Below are 16508 nucleotides of genomic sequence, written 5' to 3'. Positions count from 1 at the left end.
TTTAGGAAAATTAATATATCTGAACAGACTTGTTAAATCTTATTTTCTATCTTTCATAAGTGAGCGCTAAATTTACGTCTACTTTACCATAATTGATGTGCCCAAATATATTGAAAATCACTACTCCAATTTGACTTCAAAAATCTTGAAAATGTGTGAACAGATCTTAAAAAAAAGACAGCGCCCCAATACAATTCAAATTCTTTGAATTGTAAAAAACCAAGAGCACCGCAATATAGCTTCGCTCAGCTTACAGCTTCGCAGCTATAAAAAAATTATGAATTGCAAAAAAGGCCCGCAACAATACCCGGCTGAGAAGATGAAGGCTGCTATTTAAAAGGGTTAAATTACACTTTCTGGAAAAAGGGCTGAATTTGTCTCGTTTTGAAACACCGTTTTGAAGTTATCACAATTTATTTGGATTGAAACACATGCTTTGGATTGTTGAAAGATAGTCCCGAAACAAAAACCAGACCGAGATTAGGGCGGCTATTAAAAGGGTATACATAAGCGTTTTTTGTGGGTAGAGGGGGCTGAATAGGCGAATACAGGCTTTAGCTGCTTGTACCGTTTTTAATCTCAAAGTCATGCAAAAGTGTTAAACAAAGCCGGCAGATTGCCGGAATAGCTGCGAAAGAATAGACCTGCGTGCCATATAATAGATAGAAACAGATACAGATCTAAATTGAAAAAATCGACGCCGCTCAAAAAATAGGTAAAAATTCAGCGATAAATTAATAAAGCTTGTTAAAATTCATTCCGCAGAAGCCTCTTATTGGGGACCTTTACTGCACATATGAGTTCCTTTGACCTTAAACAAATTCAAATTAAACTTAAGTTTTAAAGTGCAAAAGTCATTTTATTGAGTGAGGTAAGCCACTTGTGATCAAAATCTAATCACGCAAAAAACTTTTGCTAAAAAGAGTGAGAAATGACGTCAAGCGCGCAAGCGCCGTTAGTGAGAGGAAGAAGCCATTCAGAAAAATTGACTTTTTCAGCTTTGCTGTGTGAACAAATGTAAAACGAAAAAAGAGCGTCAGACGACGAAACAAAAAACATAGCAGGACAAGTCCTGACGTACAATTCAAAGAATTTTCATTGACTAAACAGAAAAAGTAGACCAAGAATGGACTATGAGTGAATTGATAAAACCATTTTAGAAAAAATCAGATCAAAAAATAAGAAAAAAACAGAAAATCAATGTCAAAATGCCGCATGTGATCAAAAAAACCACTAGCGAGAAATGAAAATTCATTTCAAACAAAAAACTAGGCCTAGAATGAGCTGTGAATGGATTGGGAAAACCATTTAGAAAAAAATCCGATCCAAAAAAATCGAAAAAACAGTAAAAAATTAGAGTGAAATTGCCGCATGTGAACAAAAAACCACTACCGAAAAACCGAATTTTTGTTCAAACACCATTTTCTCACTCTACTTTAAAATTAGAGCAAAAAAATTCACGCCGCAAAACCACTCGCTTTTTCGCTCCATTTCCTGTTTCGGCGTGACCAAAATCACCACTCCAATTTGACTTCAAAAATCATGAAAATGTGTGAACAGATCTTAAAAAAAAACATAGCAGGACAAGTCCTGAAATACAATTCAAAGAATTGAAAAAAAATAGAAGTACTCAGCAGATCAACTGAACAATGCCAGCCAAAACACACACAAATAAATCAAATAAATTGAGAAACTAAATAATCAAACAAACTAAACAAAAATATACTGCTAAAACTCTTAAGCTTTTGCCCCTAAGGCAAAATTTGATTCCTCTAAATATACCTATTTCAAAAACATGTTTAAAACCAATTTTTATTTCTGAGATCGGTCCAGTATATCTGCTAGACCCGAAAAAATTAATTGGCCCTTGAAGGTCGATTAACTTGACAATGACCGAAATTTTTTTAAAAAAATTGAAATCTATTGCAAATTTCAATGAAATGTTGCTAAAAACCGTGATATTATTATACTCGGAATCATTTCAGTGTCTCTAGAGGCTATTCATTAACCCAATTCCAAGCCTCAAAAAATTCATTGGCTCAAAGATCGATAGGCAATGGTTTTTAGAGAATTTCAATTCTCAAAAAATAGAAATTCGTTCTATTAAAATGTTGAAAGCCATTCAATTGCCACGAGCAAGTAATTAATAACATGCTATCAAACCCTGAATGGGGTTACGTGGTTACTGAGACAAAAAAAAATGAATTGAAAAAAAATGCAAATTTTACCAAACAAATTCTAAAATTCGAAGGGTTAAATTTTTGAAAAAATCCATGGAAACTAACAAAAATGCAGTAAATTTTTATCAGACCTTGGGATAGGTTTTCTGGCTCTTGAGATTGGAAAAAAAATCAAAAATTGACAAAAAACTAGAAAACCTTAAATTGCAGATTTTATCAAAAAAATTTGCAGAAATTCGAGACAATAAAATGTTGAAAACCAATCCATTGCTACTAGAAACTATTCAATGCCCTATTATCAAAACCTAAAGGAGATTCCCTGGCCCTTGAAGCAGGAAAAACAAAAACTGTCAAAAACTTTCAAAAAACTTGAAAAAAATAGCAAAAACTAGTATCATTTTGCGTGTTTGTGTTTGTGGTACAAAAAACATATAGCTCATAAAATGGTCATAACAAGTAATTTTGTCTCGCAAAAGGTCTTCATCAACTTTTAAAAACTTCAACCTAAGACTAATCAAACAAAAAACTCAAAAAAATCACAAAAAAACATGAAAAATTGCACCATTTTGAGCCCAAAAACTCCTAAAAATGACCTTTTAACCTTGAATTAAGGCCATCCCAGCAGCTGCAACACTCTAAGCACTTAAAGGACTACAAAAGCCCACTTTGGGCCTCTAATGAAACTTAATGCCCGCTGGGCTTTACCTGTTTATCCCGTTTTGAAAGATCAAAGTCATTGAAAAAATGTGTGAACACATCTTAAAAAAAAAACACAGCGCCCCAATACAATTCAAATTCTTTGAATTGTAAAAAAAGACAGCACCCCAATACAATTCAAATTCTTTGAATTGTAAAAAAAACCAAGAGCACCGCAATATAGCTACGCTCAGCTTACAGCTTCGCAGCTATAAAAACATCTTACAACAAAGGCAAAAACAATATAATGCAAGCGCGGCGGGGCTAGTTAGAGGGTGTGGAATAGGAGGGGAGCGATCAAGTGAAAAATAGACCAGAGGATTAAGATTATTGCTGCCAACTTCCGTTTGAGAGCAGCTAATTACATTGATAACTGTTTGCATATGAGACTTTCCAGAAATCACACATTAACTGTGCAGTAGGTTCCCAGCCTTAGTTGTGATGGAACTTACGAAGAACAATGAGTTTGTACGTGTTATCTCTTGATCCTCCCGAGGTCGCCTTGCAAATGTAATTTCCTGCGTCATCTTGCTGTACATTAGTTATGACCAGCGTGCCATTGGGAAACGCTGTGTACTTGGGAAAGATGCCAGTTGAGTTCCGAATAATTTGGTTGTCCCTCGTCCACTGAAAGACAGGATTTAACCAGTTACCGAATTAAATCAATCCCTGTTTCATAGTAATTATTACATGTTCTCGAACTAACGAACATTACTATTCTTGTCAAATACTCAATTTCTATTGATCTTGGGATTGTAATTCAAAAATGGAAAAATTTCCTGTCGTTTTCTCTTGACTTGACCAAACAATTTTTTGTGTTTGTAATGTTTTGATGCATTGTATACCAAACACGGACGAGTAACGCACATACTCATGCTAGCTTTCTCGTAAAGAAACATAAACTGACTAACGTCTGATTAAATGCTCTCGAACGACAGACGGGGTCAATTTAATTTAGAGGGGGTTATAGCTTAGAAATATTTTATAGATGCAAAAAACAAGACCCCACAGGGGTTCCAACCACGGCCCTCCAGGTTGGCAGTCTGACATCGTAACCATTCAGCTACAATGGCTTCGATTTGCTTTCCCTCACAACCGCTTTTATATTAGCAGCAAACTTTATTTCAAAACGCGAGCAACTTATATAACTCAAAAATGAAGAACTCAAGCGCAAAAACGTCACTCACGATGCTAAAGAATGTTCCAGAACAAAACTGCAAAAACTGTCAAGCAAAATTTTGCATAAAGACCGGATCTTTTCCGTTTGTGCCCCCCAGCTTACATAATGTTATACCATGTAATGGCACGTGCTCTGTAACGGGGGAGTGGGGCACAAACGGAAAATATCCAAAAGACCCACACGTTTATAAATAATTAGTTGCTTCAAATTTACTGTCATTTTTGTTTTGTGTACTGAAAGACTTTTGTGTCTGTTCCAACCTGGAATACAGGTGCTGATAGTGAGAATGGCTTGCATGTGATGAGTACAGTCTCTCCTTGACCAGACACCACATCCACATCTACTGCTGGCTCCAGTTGGTACTCAAACAGGGGTTCCATTGACAACACCCTCACTGTACTTGTACCCACAACTGATCCGTACTCATTTGACGCCTCACACTGAACCACACACAAAATTCAATATAAACATCCGCGAAGAGTATTCAATGCAGAGATACCTAGTTTTTGTTAAAACATGTAAATTACTCAGAATATAACCCTAAGGTTAGATATCTACATGCTTTAAAATGTTTAAATTAATCAGTATTGTTATTAATATAATAATCTTAAAATCGTGGCTGTTCGTTCTCATAGGTAAAAATAGAATTTGAAAAACATTTGTAAAGCAAGTTTTACTGTTAAAAGTTCTGTTTTAGTGTTATTGAACTGGTCAATTTGTTCCATTTTTGAACGCTTTTCAAGATTAAAGATTTGTTACTCCACTTCGTTTTCGTTTTCTTTTTTATAATACTTTGATTTGTTCTCATGTTCTGTCTAGCGTTATGGCGACTAGTAAATATTTTAAAATTTTCGGATGTTTCTCAGTGTCTTATATCTGTTTGCAGCTTCATTAGGCTAACTTTTGAGATAAACAATTCGGCTGACAGGATACGATCCTTAATGAGAAGATCAATGGAGTGGTCAAATTTTTGTCGAAAATAAGCTTTTACTCCCCCGTTAATTTGCCTATTTATGCGGTTTACGTTTTTTGCTGTAAGAGTTTGAAGGAATGTTCCACTGAAAGAAAGATGAGAGTAAAACTGACTTGAAAACATCAATTCATACATTCAAAGGAATTTGATTTACAAGATACAATGAACGAATTGCATTAGCTATTTTGCTTAAAACTGAGTGCAGGTGATTTTCAAAGGTTAGGTTTAAATCAATTTGTACTCCCATATAACGACAAGCATGAGCTGCTTTGATGACTTCACCTTTAAAAGTAAACTCTGGATCCGAATTAGTATAATTTGTAAAGAATCTCTTGCAAAGAGTATAATTTGTAAAGAGTATAATTTGTAACATCTCTGTTTTATCGGCATTTAAAGTGAGTTGATTCTCTGTCAGGTATTTGTCTGTTTGTTCTAATATTTTTTTCAATTTTTTAGTGAAATATCTTCATTACTTTCAAATTTGCATATAATACTAGTGTCAACCGCAAATTGAACAAAAAACACCTACCTGGTATATTCCCATTTTTCCAGTATCAGCCATTGTGATCTCGTAGCTGTTGTCTCTGGCTGCCATCTGTCTCACTCCGTCAATGAACCAGTTGTACTCTGGAGCTGGCTCTGCATTCGCCTCACACGACAGAATGATCTCCTGGCCAGGTCTCAGAGCCACAACTGGAGGAGGCTGTCTAACCAAGTAGGGCACGGCTGAAATTACATAAAACATAGCCGGCACATTGTCACTTCAACAAAACAGGACAGTTCGGTAATGTCCGTTTGCTCATGATGTCTCGACCCATCTAATCTACAAATATCGCTATTTTCTACGCAAACAAAGCATAGAAAGCACAAATTTGCGTTAAAAAAACTGTTTTGTACTTTGACACCTTTTAACAATATTAAAACTTCCCACAAAAAATAAAAGTCGGGAGAATTTTTTCAAGTTAGTTAAATGAACCATTTCAGAAAAAAAGAACCCTTCAAAATCTGACAGCAATTGTCTTAGCAAATATACATTCAACTTTCTATGACCGTTAAAAAACATACCCAGCAGATTGCCGGAAAATAGCCGCCGTTCATTCCAATAAGCATGATTGGGATTGAAATAACAGAAGATATTGAAAAAAAAAGATTTTTGTACAAAAACAATTTTCTAAGTCCGATTTATTTTGATGGCATTTCGTAGTTGAACATACTTATGTTTCTTAGAGAGAGGCTACAGGGGCTACTATCAATAACAATAAGCATTAGAGAGAGGTAACTAATACTTATAGGACCGACGTTCAAATAGCGGGCATCTAAAATTGGGCTTTATGGGTTTATCCCGTTTCTATTTCTGACTTCAATTTTTTATACTGACTCGGTTCATTTTGAATTGCTTTGCTGAGCAGCTGCTGTTTAAAAGGACTTTGAGCAGAATGAGAGAAACTAGCCTAGAGAAGTCAAAAAGATTTCACGCAAAATGTTGAAAAGGCGGCAAAATGAGGTAAAGCGAAACATTTTATCATTCGACGAAGTAAAAAAAACATAGCAGGACAAGTCCTGAGAACAAAAAAAATATGAAATAAACAGAAAACCAATGTCAAAATGCCGCATGTGAACAGAAAAACCACTAGCGAGAAATGAAAATTTAATTCAAACAAAAAGCTAGGCCTAGAATCAGCTGTGAATGGATTGGGAAAACCATTTAGAAAAACATCCGATCCAAAAAATCGAAAAAACAGTAAAAATCAGAGTGAAATTTGTTGTGATAAACTTTTGTTGTGATAAACTTATTGTTGTGATAAACTTGTTGTGACAGCCTAATTGTTGTGATAAACTTATTAAATAGCAAATTCTTTATTTAAAATATTATTGGACTGCCCTAGAAAAGGGGATTTTAGAGTTCTGGTTAATGTGAAGTGCGTTCATAAGGAATTCCAACTATCAAATCTTTCTGTTACTGTCAAGGGAAAAACAAGAAGAAGTCCTGGTTAGGGCAGAAAAATCTCAGTAATCAGAAGTCCCGGTTAGGGCAGAAAAATCGTGAACATCAGAAGGCCCGGCTAGGGCAGAAGTTCACAAATATGGACAACAGTATGACTCTTCGCTCGTGGGCTGAGCAGACAACATGTGTTTTTTGCAACTCGGGAACACAGAAAGTTGATGAGATAAATTGTGCCACCTGTCATAAAGTTGCTCATTTAAAATGCGTGGGACTCGGAATGCCTGTGAAAGGACATATGCTCTGGAACTGTCTAGATTGTGGACCGCATTCTCTCGGTGCACTTACTGATATTGTGTTGGAGCTGAAACAAAAAATAGCTGCATTAGAAACTGTCCCAGAAGATATCAGGTCGCTGAAACTAGAGGTCACTGCACTCAAACCTAAATATAGCTCGGTCGTACAGCAAACAACGCAGAATGAAAGCAATTCTTTTAACCCTACCAACAGATCTGAAAACGGAATTTTCGGTTTTGAACTCGCAGGCCGAAGCAAGGCTCCTTTTCAACCTTTCAGGAGCCGTTTTAACAGCACGACCAGCTCAAAAAGACATAAACCGGATGACGAGAATGACGATGATGCAATGAACACTGAGGATTTTCAGGTGCGAAAGAAAAAAATTCGACCCCAAAGACAAAACTTTGGTACGAAGCAGAGTCATGATGATTTCAATGGTATCAAGAAAAAACCTTCTAGGCGACACATTTTTCTTGGGAGACTAAATTCAAACTGAACAGAAACTATGATTAGAAACTGGTGTTGTGATGGCGGAGCCCCTGTACTCCACCTGCGAGAAATTACAAAGGAAGGCTCAAAAATGAAAAGCTTTCACCTAGTTTTCTCCGAAGAGGCACATGAAACTATTATGGAAGACAGTCTTTGGCCAAGCAATGTGGTTCATGGACGTTTCTTTTTGAATGATGATGCTCGGAACTGGTTGAGATCACTCCCACCAGACCTTTCGAATGAATCTTGACTCAAAAATATTACGTGTGCACTTTATAATGCACGTTCAGTCAGAAATAAAATTGAGCAATTTGAAGATGAAATTCTAATCAATGAATACGATATTTTCTGTATTAATGATTCTTGGATCTCCTCGAACATTGATGAAAATTGGATAATAAAGCAACTTTACTCCAGTTCAAACTGTTATGATCATTTCAATCTTCCGAGAACGCATGCAAAAGGTGGTGGACTCACTGCCATTTATAAGAGACACTTAAATTTCACGCTCACTTCACATGGCTGCAATCCGTTTTTGGAATACGCATGGTTTCAGTTGAAAACCAACGAAATTGTTAATATTTGTTTGCTATACCGCCCACCAATTGCTAACTCTACTGATTTTTGAAATTTCTCTATGACGAAGTGTTGCCATTTTCACTGGAAGGAAATGTAATTATTATGGGTGACTTTAATCTTCCCCATAGCACCAGATTGACGAATTTCTTAGGAGAATCAAGTCTTTTCCAGATTGTTCTAGAGCCGACTCATGAGAGTGGAAATATTCTTGACCTGATCATTACAAATAACTGCGAAAACGTCTCAGTATTGTTAGCAAAAGAACTGAGTTTCTCTGATCATAAATTAATCAAATTGGTGATGGCATCGGAGATAACATCCCAAAAATCCTCTGTGTTCGGAAAATTTGGAGAAATTGGGAATGAAAAGATTTCAACAATGCTTTGGAGTTACCGTTAGCTCTCAATCAGCACATCACAAACCCACATGACCTTGCAGAATTGCTCGTTGACACTTTTGTTGAAGCTGTGAAAGATAATGTACCCGCTGAAAAGCGCAGCACAAAAACAAACATTTGTCCTTTTTTTGACACAGAGCTTGAAACATTGAAACGGATGCGTCGCCGAACAGAGCGTTTCTACCAAAAGAACCCAACAAGTGAGAAAAAATTAGCGTACCAGCAAGCTATTTTAAAGTATAAAGAAGCTTTTAAACGGAAGAAATCGATGTACTTTGACAAAAACGTCAATAAAAACACCAACCTGGGCGTTAAATTTGCAAATTTTATTCGGCTACTTGGTGTTCCCACTGAGCACAAGGTTCCAAGGAACTGGGGATCAGTTAAAATGAGCGTTGACAGATTTCAGAAGTTCTTCAGAGACAAGGTACTTGATATCAGAGAATTAATTCCTACTTCTACTGATAATGGCCTGAATAGCTTGTTTTTGGTTGATGAATTTAATCACGTCACAATGTCTCTTGATCAGTTCAATTCAGTGGAATTGAAAAATGTAAGAGAAGCTCTTATTGATACATCAAATAGTTTCTGCGTGCTAGACACAGTTCCAACAAGTGTGGCTAAGCAGACTTTTGTCTCCTGGTGTGATCATTTTCTGAATCTAGCCAATAGCAGCTTTGAACGAGGCACGTTTCCTGATTTTTTCAAAACTGCAGTCATAGAGCCAAATCTGAAAAAACCGAACCTTGACACTGAATTACCTAGCAGCTATAGGCCTATTGCAAATACATTATTCTTCTCAAAATTATTAGAACGATTAGCGGCTGATCAACTTAAAGAGTATCTTGAAAATTACAAACTTTTGGATGTGCAACAGTCAGCATATAGAGCTGGCCACTCTACGGAAACTTGCTTAATTAAAACATTCAATGATATCCTGCTCCAACTTAATTCAAACAAAAAACAACTGATTTTGGGCTTGGATCTCTCAGCAGCTTTCGATACAATAGATCATGACATTTTTGGCTGGGTGTTAGAAAATCGGTTCAACATCAGAGGTAAATGCAAAAGTTGGATCATGTCTTACATCAGCAAACGAAAAAAGAAAGTACAAATTGGAAACTGCCTCTCTGCTGAAGAAATTGTTGATTTTAGCGTACCACAAGGTTCGATCTTTGGACCTCTGCTTTTTACTATGTACGTAACTCCAATTGGTGATTTGATGAAGCGAATTCAGTTGAGATATCAGGTTTATGCAGATGATACACAAATTCTTTCGACTTTGAGGCAACAAACTTTGGAACATGATATAAAGGATCTAGACACGAAGTTGAGTCTTTTGTTCCAGGCTTTCAGTCAGATGAAGTTAAGAGTAAATCCTGATAAGACTGAAGTAATGTTAATCTCATCAAGAAAGCAAAAACTGAACTTAGCTAAGCTTGAGTTAGCAGGGGAAAATCTCACGTTGAAGCCCAGTTTTAAATCACTGGGCATAACGATCGACCAACACCTTTCTTTGACAAGACACATAAACTCAGTGACTGCTTCGTGCTACAATGAGCTTCGCAAACTGTACAAGATCAGACATTATCTTACGATTGAAACGAGAAAACTAGTGGTCCAGAACCTTATAATATCTCGCCTTGATTACTGCAACTCAGTTTTATCTGGAGTACCCAAAACAGAGATTATGAAATTCCAACGGGTACAGAATGCAGCGTGTCGGTTAATCTTTTCACTGAAAAAGTCTGAATCATGCAAAGATTTCATGTATCATCTACATTGGCTTCCTATCGATAAACGGATTGATTTTAAAGTACTGATTTTTGTCCATAAAATTATTCATAAGTGTCATGTGCCGGATTATTTGAATCATCTTGTGGAAATTCAACCTGACCAGTACAGGAAAAGATCAGTAAATGCTTTCAAGGCTGTCACAGTTCAGTCAAAAAATTCATATGGCGATAGAGCTATAAGCATTCGCGGTCCGAAATTATGGAACAAACTACCCCAAACACTCAGAGAAATAAGCGACCATAAACTATTCAGGAAGGAACTCAAGACACTTTTCTTTTCAATGTGTTACTGACAGCCTGTTTTCAGAAATTAGTATGGATTGCGATGCTAGAAGGTCCAGAATTGTTACCATCAAAAGAAACCTCAGTTTGAGGGGCTGTCTAGTTTATGACAAATCGAAGCCGTATCGACGAATTATTGTTGATAATGAACAACAATTTCAAAAGCGTACTTGCATTTTGGGATCATCTCTTGTGTTTGGTGTTTTTATTCAAAATAGTATTACAATTTCATGTCCAGGTGGTAGTATATCTACTATGTGCTCTGAAAGCGTCTTTACAGAAATTTTTGAAAGAAATGTACGCCAAGTTATTGTGATAGCAGGAACGAATAATCTATTTGACAATAAAAATAAATGATTGATGGGCCCCGTAGAGACATCGGATGAAATGTTCTATCTGATTCAGAAATTGAAGTTCTAACGTTTGCATGTTTCAATTCTTGAGCTAATTAGTCGACGAGGGAAAGCGGAAACATATGCTAGAGTGAACTATTGTTACAGAGATGTTGCTCGAGAACTGAATGTCCCCTTTGTAACATTGAAGAAATTTAAGGCTGTGAAGCACCTAAACAAAGATGGAATCCATCCAAATCCGCGAGATATTCGAGAACTTGCCTCTGATTTCAGACGTGCTGTAAAGCATACTGAACTCTATTATATAGTGAAACGATATCAGTAAGAGCACGGTTAGTGCTGAAGATTTTAATCCTTTTAACAACGTTTTAAACCAATTATTCAAGATGTATGCGGTTCGGCCAATCTGACGATATTCCTGGTCTTGTTTTGTCAGAATTAGTATTTTGAATTGCCTGGCTAAGGCGGAAGATGAACGTTCCTTGATGCTCAACATAACCCACCTTTGTGTACAGAAAGGGTGGATAAAGAAAGACCAGCACTACTACTACTACTACTGAAATTGCCGCATGTCAACAAAAAACCACTACCGAGAAACCGTTTTGTTCAAACACCGTTTTCTCACTCTATTTTAAAATTAGAGCGAAACAAATTCACGCCGCAAAACCACTCGCTTTTTCGCTCCATTTCCTGTTTCGTCGTGACCAAAATCACTACTCCAATTTGAATTCAAAAATCATGAAAATGTGTGAACAGATCTTAAAAAAAGACAGCGCCCCAATACAATTCAAATTCTTTGAATTGTAAAAAAAATAGGAGCGCTATAATAGCCGGCTGATAAAAACTAACAATGCTGTGTCGTTTTTTATTCTTATAAGCATTCGGTATTTTGTTCGAGGGAATTCTATCTTTATGCCAAAAACTATCAATAAAAATCTGTGACATATGCCAGCTAAACAGCTATTTTCCTAACATGTCGTTATTAGTTAAAAATAACAAGGATTTCTGAATATCTGCAATAACGAAGACATCGGAAAATAGATATAGGGAAAATGTGACGCAACAAAAGAAATGAATACTCGATTGAATAAACCAAAAAATCAGAAACTGCAGCAGTAGATTGATTTTGGAGTTTTATGGCTAGGTTAAAGAAAGGCTGGGAAAATTTAGTCAAAATTTTTTTTTGGTTTATATCTTTGATGCTTTGTTATTTTCTTACGATTAAAAAAGGCATAAAGATTCTTCGTAAATTAAGTAGCACCTATGAGTTGCTGTAGCACCATACAAGTTGGATTGTGTTCAGTCTTCATGTCTGTTTAAGAAAATATTTTTTGAAAACTCAGTTGCGTTAATTATGCAAAACAAAAAAGAAGAGGTTTTATGAAAACTTACGAAATCTACAATTTTCCTGAAGCTTGAAAAAGAATATCAATAGATATTTTATTAGATGTTGATGGCAAACTTGGGAAGAGTTAACTAACGACTATTTATAAAACGAGAATATTTTTGATCTTATTTGCGAGAATACTTTGAGGCACTGGTAGGCCAAAATTGGAACATTCAGCAGAAACTTAACGTGGGGTCGTAACAATGGGATTGATTTTTTTAGTGTAGACGTGTCATTGAGATTGACTTTGTTGAAATGCACTATCAAAGAGACATAAGTTAAGAGTAATCAATGAGCAAGAATCGATTCTTTCAAAAATCGTTTGAGAGCAATAAATAGATGTTAAATCCGCTTACCATAGACAGAAACTTGGAACCCATGGTCATCGTAGTTCCTGTCGATTGTGTCATCATACACAGTGCACCTGTACTCTCCGGAGTCTGTCAATTGCACAGACTCAATGAACAGATTAACTCCTCCATTCAGATACAATGGCTCAGGGGCATCAGACGGCCTCTGGTCTGGCAAGTCCCATTTGACAGAATAACTCATGCTGTAGCCCGAACCACTCGCACTACAACACTTGAACGCTTCAAACACTCTTAAAGCAAAGTCAATCTCCATTTGATACTCTCGCGAAAGCAATCAGGCATAAAATAGTGAGTTGAAACTCTTTAACAATGAGATGCAAAGAGAAAAACAATCAATCAAATTTATTTGCAAGAAGACGAGAAAAACAGTAGCCCAGATATTGACCAATAAGCAACCACCAAATACCATCTTGTATGAAAGATACCAATGCATCGCCTCATGTATTAATCTTTGAAAGAATCATTCCCTCAAGAATCTAATAATTATTTCATTAAAAAATTTAATTCGAAAAACGGTGCAAAAAATGAAAAAGCAACGCATGTAAGATTTCTTTTAACAAACTGGAGAAAATATGTAATTTGAGAAATCGAAAAGTTGTAGTCAACTTACTGTCGAGTATCATTTCTCATAATAACTAACATTATGATACAAAGGGACTAAAATCCAGTCTCACCTCCTCGTGGTAGTCCCTGGGGAGGCAGTTCAGGCTGCTCTGAGAGTTTATTCTCTCGGAGCAGCCGTAATGAATTGCTGAGCTAACGAAGCCATGGTATGCAAGAAAGCAATGGCAAACTACTTGCATTATTCTGCCAAGAACATCCATGAAAGTTGCTAAAAAGACTCGGAAAAACAGCGTTAATGGAAATAGAAGGCATCAAACCTCTATAGCCTTGCTCGGTCAGACTTCCGTTTCATCCGAGGACAATTCTGACCGTCATCAAGCTACTCGGACCAAAATTATGTGCTGCATTTGTAGCCAAGTAATACAAGACGATAGACAAAGAAGCGTCTGGTGCCACCGCGGTGGATGGCAACATCTTGGGTGCTCTACACTAAAGTCGATTAAAACCTGGACAAGGAAGTATGAATGTAAAAAGTTTAGTTGGTGTGTGGCACCCATACGAGAAAGAGTTCAAACTCAAACTCTCCAAACTACAGAATTAAAAGAAGTAAAGCCAGAGAAAAAGATGACACTTAAGAAAAAACTAAGTCACGTCATGGAACGTCAGAACAATGTATCAAAAAGGAAAACTGGACAATGTTCATGAAAAGAAGAGATTGAAAATACAAGTTCTAGGCATTTCTGAGATGCGGTGGATGTCAAGTGGAAGTTTCACAAAGAAAGAATTCTTTGTATGCTGGTCAGGAGGAGAAAAACATGAACGGGGCGTAGGATTGATTCTCCAAAAAGAAATATCTCAAGCATACAAAGGTCACTGCCCCATATCAGACCGGGTTCTTCTACTGAAACTTCAAGGTGTAAAAATGATCCTGAATATTATACAAGTTAACGCACCAACAGCAGACAGTACGGAGGAAAACCTCGAGTTCTATAACGATGCCCAAAAAGCCATCAGTTTATGTAAATCAGAGGAGCCAAAGACACTGATGGGAGACCTAAATGCCAAGGTTGGTAACGGGAGGGTCTGTTGGACCCTTCGGTCTCGGGATCAAGAACAAGAGAGGTGAAAGATTCGCAGAGTTTTCCCAAGAGAACGATCTGGTCATTGCAGACACGTGGTTCAAGCAGCATCAAGAACGAGAGAGGTGAAAGATTCGTAGAGTTTTCCCAAGAGAACGATCTGGTCATTGCAGACACGTGGTTCAAGCAGCATCCACGACGTCTCTGGACATGGGCGATGCCCGGTGATCGTGCAAAAAATCAGATCGATTACATAAGCATTTCACAGAGATATAGAAATGGCTTACTAAGCACAAAAACATATCCTGGGGCAGATTGCGGCACTGACCATGTTCCTGTTGTAGCGACACTCCGATTCAAACTGAAGGAACCAAAGAAACCTCAAGGCAAACAAAATTTTGATCGAGGCTTATTGAGTAGTAAGAATGAGTTCACTGAGAAGTACCAAAAATTTGTAGAGCAGGAAAGTGAAAAAATTCTTACAATCGAAGAACCTGTCTCCTTGTTTAAAACATTCAGTGGCACAATTACTAAAGCCTTAAACGAATATATCCCGATGAAATAAAATAAGAAGGAACAAAAAAATGGATAACTGAAGATATAAAAGAATTGTTTGACAGACACAGAAGAGCGAAAGGAACGAAGGAATACCCCTTGATAGACAAGCAGGTGAAAAAGAAGTGCATTGAAGAATACACGAAGTTTTTGGAAGTAAAATGCAAAGAAATCGAAGAAAAACTTCTCATAAACCCAGCTGAAGCACACAAAAGAGTTAAAGAACTCTCACAACGCCATTCCCGCAGAACGAGCATGATTAAAGATGAGAACGGGTTGTTGCTCTTAGAAAGCAGTGAAGTCAAAGAAAGATGGCAGCAGTATACCAAAAAAAATTGTATGACGATCCAAACAGAAGTGAATCAATGCCCTTCGTTTTCAAGGAGCCATTAACAGGGCCACCCATACTCAAAGATGAAGTCTGGTGGGCTATGAAAATTGCAAAAAAGAATAAAGTATTGGGGCCTGATGGTATTCCGATAGAAGCGCTGAAAGCACTAGAAGCGATGGGACTAGACTTAGTGCATTACCTGATTGATCGCATTTACGAAACGGGCGTTGTTCCTAATGAAATGCTCAAGTCTGTTTTTGTCACTTTACCCAAAAAGCCTGGTGCCACAGAATGTGGAAATTTCGGAACCATTTCTCTCATGAGCCATGCTTTAAAGTTGCTGCTGAGAATTATGGTAAAAAGAAATGGAAAGAAAGCCCATTTTCTAATCAGCAAAGAGCAATTCGGATTCATGCCAGACAGAGGCACTCGAAATGCCATTTTATGTCTAAGAGTTATTGCAGCGAGGTTGTTGAACCACCAACAAAAACTTTTTGTCTGCTTCATTGATTTTGTAAAGGCTTTTGATAAGGTTCGACACAACGAAGTTTTAGAAGCCCTTGATGAAGCCCGCATCGATGACAAATACCTTCGCCTTCTGCAAAATATCTATTGGAATCAAAAAGCAACAGTGAAAATTGGCGACGAGGAGACTGATGCCTTTCACATCAAGATTGGCGTCCGACAGCTGAGTAGCATCCCCAATTCTGTATAATACCTTCAGTGAGAAAAAAATGAAGTCAATAGAAGAAATGAAAGGTATCAGCATTGTCAGGATGAACATTAACAATCTTAGGTTTGCAGACGACACAGCAGTGTTCGCAGATTCGGAGGAAAAACTTCAGTTGTTAATGTCAACCTTAAAGGATGCATGTGAAAAGCATGGAATGGAAATTAACACAAAGAAAAACAAAACAGAAGTAATGGTAATTTCCAAGGAACCAGAAAAGTGCTCAATATATTTGAATGAAGAAACGATAAATCAAACAGAAACCTTCACTTATCTTGGGACGCTTATAACCGAAGATGGAAAATGTATAAAAGAAATAAAGAGTAG

At 37.0% G+C, this 16508-nt stretch overlaps 1 protein-coding gene across 1 annotated transcript in view; it reads right to left on the bottom strand.

Moving 5' to 3' along the window:
• LOC142354029 (contactin-4-like) overlaps nucleotides 1-16508 on the bottom strand; it is a 330197-nt gene that overhangs the window by 164356 nt on the left and 149333 nt on the right. The window contains exons 7-10 of the mRNA XM_075406293.1: nucleotides 12908-13125; nucleotides 5559-5755; nucleotides 4317-4496; nucleotides 3329-3503 (exon numbers count right to left, since the gene is read on the bottom strand). Of these exons, the coding sequence (XP_075262408.1) occupies nucleotides 3329-3503; nucleotides 4317-4496; nucleotides 5559-5755; nucleotides 12908-13125 (770 nt within the window). The remainder of the gene's footprint in view (nucleotides 1-3328; nucleotides 3504-4316; nucleotides 4497-5558; nucleotides 5756-12907; nucleotides 13126-16508) is intronic.

Source organism: Convolutriloba macropyga, chromosome 15, assembly GCF_964194025.1.
Source record: "Convolutriloba macropyga chromosome 15, txConMacr16.3, whole genome shotgun sequence".
NCBI lineage: Eukaryota > Metazoa > Xenacoelomorpha > Acoela > Convolutidae > Convolutriloba > Convolutriloba macropyga.
This window is presented reverse-complemented; position numbering and strand designations above follow the sequence as displayed.